Genomic DNA, 8,070 nt, shown 5'->3' with positions numbered 1-8,070 from the left:
GCATTAAAACGGCGCTATTTATAGCCTGCGTTAAAAATTTTATCGCTTATTTTTTTTCAACTTAACGCACGATTCACTGAAAGGATACTTGCGTTAATTTAGACACGATGTTGTTTGCGTTATATAATTCGCGATGAGCGTTTTCTTGCGTTATTTACCGCTGTGTGCGTTAATTCCCACTGTGTGCGATATATTTCGCTTCCTGCTATATTAGCAAACTTCATATTTTCTCCTTATACCTGTTGCATACACTCAATGGGGCTGATTCACTAAAGTGCGATAAGCGTTATTGCATGCTTTTTTGCGTTAAAATTGAAAAAAAAATAAGTACCGATTCATGAAAGTCTTTTCGCATTCATTAAGATCAGGGGCGATTCTGAACATATCGCCGCCTGAGGCGGCTCCTGGATGCCCCCCCCCCCCCGCTTACCTTCTGAGCGCAGGAGCGGGTCCGGGAGCGGTGAGAATTGAACGAATTTCCGGTTTAAAAACTTTTTTTGCCGCCCCTGGTAACTGGGGCGCTTCTGCCACCTGAGGCGAGTTTCTCAAATGGCCTAATGGCAGAAGCGCCCCTGATTAAGATGCATATCGCATGCGCTAAATAACGCATCATCGCAAGGTGTTAATTTTAACGCATTACGTTAATTAGTGCATAGAAATTGTACTAATGCATGGTTCACAAACACACAAAAAATAGTTAATAAAATAACATGCCCTCTCTAGTTGTTCAGTCAGTGGCTTAGTTATAGCTGTCAAAATGATGTGACAGATGTGGGGGCAACTTTTGCAGTCCAATGCCACACAGGGAGGATTCTTGGCATATAAATGCATGCCATGAATCCGCCCATACCCTTAAAAAAACATTTGGTTGTGCCTGCACTCGGAGCCATTGTGTTGGCTCGGGCGCAGAGGCACACAAAGCGGAATTCCTTGCAAAACTGCATATGAGCATCCGAAAGAATTCGATCAGTGTGGATTGGCCTGTTCTATTTCATTGAATAAAACATACTAAACTGTATGTGATACGGAAACAGCTGTCTGCCCACTCCCTAGGGTGGACTCTACAACCTCGCATGAATTGCGTAAGGACACTTGGTTAAACCACAGGGTTTGCCCTTAACTGGCTGGACGTGACTGTGTATATTGCTGGTGTTTTCTCAGAGCTAAGCAGATTTCTGCTTGGATTGTGTTTATTCTATTGAATTCAACTATTTATTTAGCTTGGTTGTCTCTCAGTCAGTTACAATGTGTATTCAGTTCATTGTGTGTATTTTACTGGGTACATCAGATCTCAGAGCATCTTTGAAAACATTATACCCCAGTGGCCTAAGAAAAACAGAAAGCCTTGGTGTAAAACATTGTTATTAAACACAAATATCTAAACCTGGATTGTTTGGTTACCTCTTCTGTGGGGATACCTACACCTGTCTCTCTCTGCATACATGTCACTACATGAATAATCCCCTATGCACCTGTGAGCAAGGGTTGATTCACCAGGAACTAGTGCCCAGGGTGTATGCAGTTCTACAAGGGCGTAACGTGTGGAAAGGCATCGCCACCCTCTTCCTTACTAGGCTTGGTCAGTTGAGGCATAATTGCCCAATAATAATGGGTTTCATCTAGAGTCTCGACTACTCCCAAAAAACACTTAGCAGCCCAAACCTTGTCCTCTCAACACTGTCACAGAAATTCCATAAACCCCAATTTGACAGTCCCTCCCCCAAAAAAAGGTGTCACTGACAGAAGAAATTAAGAAAGAATTGAGGAAGGATGGCAGTAATGAGATAACAAGTTAGGAAGTTAAAAAGCTAATCAGATTTGGGAGTAAGCGTTAATATGAAACCGGCTCTTCTACATTCAGATTTACTATATGAGGCACATAGAATTGTTGCCAAGGAGTGGAGAAGGAAGTTAATTAAAAACAATTGGGGTGGCAGAATAAGAATGATGCCATAAAGAGAATATGTGTTAGGTCATATTGTCCTTGGCACACTTTATTACAAGGCTTGAGCTGCTGTTTCATGTGGGGATTTGTACCTGGTCACAAACAGATGTTTGCTCAGAATTCCAAAAGGCAAGATACTTGGATAAGGATTAATTAATAATATAATTCAATTATCCCTAATCCATATATTTCTTACATCACAGTGGCTTAAAGCAAAAATGTAGTGATAACTACAATACAGAAAAACTAATTTTTTCTAAATATAAGGAGACTTCACTTTAAAAATGAAAACTAATTAGGGAGCATTATAGAATATTTATGCAAGTTCTTGGATCCTTATAACAAAAAACAAATTCACCAAAATCTTCTCTTCTCATGGTTTTATTGAACTTTGACATGTTTCCTTAGCATTTCATAAATTAAATAAGGGACAAATGGATTGTGTTGACATGGGGGAGAAGAGATTCCAGCTGAGTCCGTGCGTCTGCCTTCTCACACAGTGGGTTGCCATGTAGATGGAGGACTGAAAGGCGAGGACAGCTGGAAAGTGGTTGGAGATCAGACACATTCTGTATTTCTGAGGAAATTTGTTAAAGAAAACCATGGGATTTGCACGAAACAAAAGAAAAATCTTTTTGTAACAGAGCAGGGTATCCAAGACTGTATCGATAGGACCGAACAATAGAACAGAAGAGCTTATACCAGTTATTCTAGAAAGAGTGCAGAAGTCAGCTCCTTTTTCAGTAGAGCAGGAACTTAAGTCTTAGCAGAATTCAGGTCTCCTTTAGCCATGTGGTATAGCAGAATATCGAGAGTAATTGCATCAACAAATAAATCATTGACAATGTAACGCCAAATAAATGCTGGGGAAAAATGCAATGCAAGCTGTAGGTAAGCATCACATAGTGGGACAAAGCTTACTTTTAGTACACTGGATATCATATACCTACTGACACCCAGAAGCCCCCCTCTCTCCTGAAACCCCAAAACATAGCTTCTCCTTCACCAACCCATGAAGCTTATTCTGCTCGTCACTTTACTGGAGTACAAATATGAGGGGGGACAAATGTTACACTTGAGCAAATAAAGCCTCAGAACTTTTGTGAAAGCACAACACTAAAACAAAACAAGATCACAAAAGTGAAAATATGTGTCATTACGTTTCCCTTTAAATGAAACCCTTTAAAATGGGGGAAAAAATCACTGGATCAATAATTTTGCACAGAATTTGACAAACCAGTAAAATACTGTCAATTGAAATTGTAAATGAAACACAAGTCTTTAACTTGTGCATTAAAGAGCAAATAAGCACATTTTCACACCCTAATGTGGGTTTTAACATCTTTGCTGCTAAGGTCAAACAAGTTTAAACCCACCTTTCGACTGCCCATGAAGTGACCACTTACCATTCACATGACTAATCCCTTCCAGAAGCCGACAGAATAACTCATGGGAAAAGTGCTTAAATGACCCCAAAAGGTAAAAGAGCTCACAGCTGAGTAGTATATATAGCATCAATGTGCAAAAGCTAAGTCATCTATTTTAGGAACAAGATTTGCCACCAAAGTGAAGTTTCACTTTATTTCCTTTAAAATATGTGATAGGAATACAGATTGCAAGCTCCACTAATGTGAATGAGGAATAGTCTCTGTAAAATGTTGTGTAAATGTACCAGAGCTATATTAAAAAACAGACAATAAAGGAATAAAAAAAGATGTTTGATCTTAAAATGACTGAACCATAGTCCATTACTGCAGCTGGTATATAAGATTTGCATTATGAGTACCACCCAAAGACCAATTGATGTGATCACAATATTTTCAGACCTGCTTATGTGCTTTCTTTTTCATTTCATAGTCATACAGTCATTATTTGTTATAACCCATTTTCTCTGGGCACTAGTAACATAGTATCATAGTAAGTTGGGTTGAAAAAAGACATACATCCATCAAGTTCAACCATAATGCCTATATATAACCTGCCTAACTACTAGTTGATCCAGAGGAAGGCAAAAAAACCCCATCTGAAGCCTCTCTAATTTGCCGCAGAGGGGAAAAAATTCCTTCCTGACTCCAAGTGTTTTCAAAAGGTTATAATGAAATACCAGAGCAGTCATATTACGTGAGAATGAATCAGCAGTGCTATAATTAACAATACCCATGCCATGAACAGTAGTGGAATTGTGGTGGAACATAACCAAGTTACAATTTCCCCACATTTTGTGAATGCTCACTGTTAGATCAAAGCTCAACAGAGCAAGCTTTGCTTAATGTATATTCCTTTGTCAGATACAACAGACAGGAGGTCATATGTTCATTCCTAAGGGTGAAGACACACTGGGCTACTAGTAGCAGCTACTAAACTCCAGAAAATTCCCTGCCATACACAATAATGAAAATTGCCTCTGCTAAAACACGTGTAGAGAGAGTTATCGGTAAATGATCAGCACTCTCTATTTTAGTAGCTGCTACTAGTAGCTCCATGTGTCTTAAAAGTCTATGACGCTTAGAAAACTCTGTATCCAACTTTTAGTTTTTATTATGTTGGGGCATTTTAGATTGTACAGTACACTTGAAGAGCCCTCTCTACCACCCATATAGGTTATTGGGGTTTTTTTTTGTAATATGTATAATATTTTGTATGTACAGGTATGGGACCTGTTATCCAGAATGCTCAGGACCTCTGCATTTCCACATGGAAAAAAAAGGAATCTTTCCGTAATTCAGATCGCCATACCTTTAGTCTACTCAATAATCATTTAAACATCATATGAACCCCAAAAATATTGTTTTGTTTTATTATTACAAAGAAAAAGGAAATAACTTTTATTTGCTTATAATGAAGTCTGTGGGAAATGGCCTTCCTGTAATTCTGAACTTTCTGGATAAACGGTTTCCGAATAACAGATCCCAAACCTGTATCTGTATATCAGTGTATACACCTATTTACTGTACAGAACTGTAGAATATGTTGGCACTTTATAAATGTGTGTTAATAATAATATTAATTAAGGCTTTGTTCCCAAGGGCATTTCAACTTGTGAATGCCACGTGACAAGCTGTCCTGAGGGTGTGTCCCCACTGAAGAGAATTGTTCCACATATTCAAGCAACAGCATCTCTGTAGGGAGATACATTTGCATCAGCCAACTAAATTTTGTCTTTTTCTGTTCCTATAAAAGGAATAGGCTCCTACTTCCGACTATGGAATTTACCAGTAATTACGTAATTTTTATACATCATGTTTTTACATAAGGCACAATAAAAAGAGAGAACATGGCTACAGAAAGTTACTACTTTTGAACACAATATCATTCAGACATGAATGGTCCAAAAATTGGCCAGGTGTCAAATGGGCAGGTTTAAAAATCCTGTCGGGAAGAGAAGTGCACTGGCTCACTGATGTGGCCCTTGTCCCAGCAGCTCAAGGTGGGCATATGGGGGAAAGACTTCACCGAACGAGCGCATCTCTCACTATACCGCTAACAGAGTGGTCTTGTTTTCACATTCCATAGTCCTTACTTCTCTCACATGCATGCTCTACCTCAGGGTCAGTGCAATACAGAGACCTTTTCACATCTTTTAAACCTTTTATAGGGATAAGATACGGATATGACTGCTTTTCTAAGGGCTCTGGCACACGGGGAGATTAGTCGCCCGCGACAAATCTCCCTTGTCACGGGCGACTAATCTCCCCGAGTTGCCATGACCCGCCATCCCACCGGCGAACATCTAAGTCGCTGGCGGGATGGCACACGCGGCAGCGTGATTTCCCGAAATCGCGCCGCCGCGTGTGCCATCCCGCCGGCGACTTACATGTTCGCCGGTGGGATGGCGGGTCAAGGCAACTCGGGGAGATTAGTTGCCCGCGAACATGGAGTTTTGTCGCGGGCGACTAATTTCCCCGTGTGCCAGAGCCCTAAAAATAAAAAGCTGTTCACATTTTAGGATTTGAAATTTAAGCGATGCCTAGCCTTGGGACATGGGGTAAGCTACCCAGCTGAATTTTGTTTGAGTGCAGTCTCTATTTCTACTTTTTTCTATACATTGTATAGAAAATGTTGGGGCACTGCCATACGTCTAGAAGACTTTGCACCACAATTTTTTTGTTTGCTACATATGACTACATCCCATTCAGAAATATATAATAATCAAGAGACTGCACACCACTTAAATGCTTAGGAGTGTTATCCCCATTTATTGTGCCAATAAAACCACAAGATCCATGTTTCTGTTGGGGAGGGGGGGATAAGTTAGAATGGGGTGTTTCCTAACCTTCTCTCCAAAAAAAGGTTGACATTGTGGTTTAAATTTAAGCATTTAAGCGTTGGGCGGTCTCTTGATCGCTTTACATTCCTGTTTATTACACATACAAGGTCACGCCTGAGTCAGCCCAAAACAAGTGCTTCCTTACAACACTTCCTTCTAAATACTTGTAACACAGCAGCCATAAAGGTCATGATGTGAAGCAAATTTGGTGCTGCACAGAATAAGAAGCATTAAAACAATATTTATGGGACACACATAAATGGGACTGATATTTTAATACATAGATTTCTGCGTGATTAACCTTTGCAAAACCTGTTGTTTCCAAATAGTACACAATCATGTATTAAAGGTAAAATGCTATTTAAACAGATATTTTTTACCTTTAAATTTACATCTAAATTTTAAAATTAATTTGGTTTATATTCTCTAAAAAAGCTTTACTGCTGACATGAGCCTCTGGTGTTCTGCAGATGTATTTTCACCCAAACTACACTATAATTCATTGCTTCCTGTTCCTTTCTCTTTCTACCCCTATCCTAAAAAAGTTGAAACCCTATGCTCTATATAGCAAGGATGCAGAACCAATGATCTGGACAGCTGAAAAGCTGTAGATTACATACTAACAGAATAGATTAACCCAGACCTGCTCCTGCTATGAGGCAGGGTAAGAACTTTGCCTCAGGTGGTAGGGAGCAGGGCCGCCATCAGGGAGGCACAAGGGGTACAATCGTCCTGGGCCCGGACGTTTTTAGCTTTAAAGGGCGCTAAAGTTATCTTAGCTCGGGCCCCCTTTAATCAAGTCCGGGCCCTCGCTTCCTCGGCTCTGGCGGCGTCCTCCGCTATGTGCTGATACTTCAGCGCTTTTATAAGGTTGCGCCCGTGCGCACTGACGTCACACGCACGGGGCGCAACCTTATAAAAGCGCCGAAGTAGCTGGGAGCCCGGCACATATCAGAGGACACCATGGCAGCAGGCAGGCCCTGGGGGAAGCTGGAGAATGCTTTGGGGTGGGGACCTAGGGGAAGCTGGAGAATGCTTTGTGGGGTGGCCCTGGGGGAAGCTGGAGAATGCGTTGTGGGGGGCCCTGTTGGAAGCTGGAGAATGTTTTGTGGGGGGGGGCCCTGGGGGAAGCTGGAGAATGCATTGTGGGGGGGCCCTGTTGGAAGCTGGAGAATGCTTTGGGGTGGGGGCCCTGTTGGAAGCTGGAGAATGCTTTGGGGTGGGGGCCTAGGGGAAGCTGGAGAATGCTTTGTGGGGGGGCCCTGGGGGAAGCTAGAGAATGCTTTGTGGAGGGGCCCTGGGGAAGCTAGAGAATGCCTTGTGGGGGGGCCTGGGGGAAGCTGGAGGATGCTTTGGGGGGGCCTGGGGGAAGCTGGAGGATGCTTTGGGGGGGGGCTTTTTAGGGGGCCCTGGGCTGGCTAGCAATGATTTAGGGGGTACCTGCCCTGGCACCAATGCAAAATGTAACTCCTGGACACCAATGTTTTAGGGGGCCCTGGCTACCAAAGTTTTATGTCCTTTGTGTTGATGGGAGGGGTCACTGGGGGAGGGGCCATTGGGGTGTGGGAGGAGGGGGGGGCCCAGAAAACTTTATTATGAGGGGCCCCGTGATTTCTGATGGCGGCCCTGGTAGGGAGTGTGCAGTTACCAGGGGTGGCAAAATGCCAGCTCTGGTAACTTGGAATGCTCTCTGCACTAGCGATGAAGTCCCCTCTGGACCCCCTGCAACGCTACAAGTGCAAGCCTGGAGCAAGAGAGAGGGGCGGCATCAGCCCCAGGATCGCCACTGGATTAGTCCACTCTTTAATGACATGATCCAGAAAGCACAAAATGTACATAGAGGTTTAGATTAGAAAGG

General features: G+C 42.4%; 1 protein-coding gene across 3 annotated transcripts in view; it reads right to left on the bottom strand.

Moving 5' to 3' along the window:
* Positions 1-2,310: 2,310 nt before the first annotated feature.
* The window catches only part of rabggta (Rab geranylgeranyltransferase subunit alpha), a 29,502-nt gene continuing 23,742 nt past the window's right edge, over positions 2,311-8,070 (bottom strand). For all 3 annotated transcript variants that reach the window (XM_012959761.3, XM_012959758.3, NM_001006727.1), the window contains 1 exon segment: positions 2,311-2,522. In XM_012959761.3, the coding sequence (XP_012815215.1) occupies positions 2,365-2,522 (158 nt within the window). In that variant the 3' untranslated portion in view covers positions 2,311-2,364.

This window comes from Xenopus tropicalis, chromosome 1, assembly GCF_000004195.4.
Source record: "Xenopus tropicalis strain Nigerian chromosome 1, UCB_Xtro_10.0, whole genome shotgun sequence".
Lineage (NCBI taxonomy): Eukaryota > Metazoa > Chordata > Amphibia > Anura > Pipidae > Xenopus > Xenopus tropicalis.
This window is presented reverse-complemented; position numbering and strand designations above follow the sequence as displayed.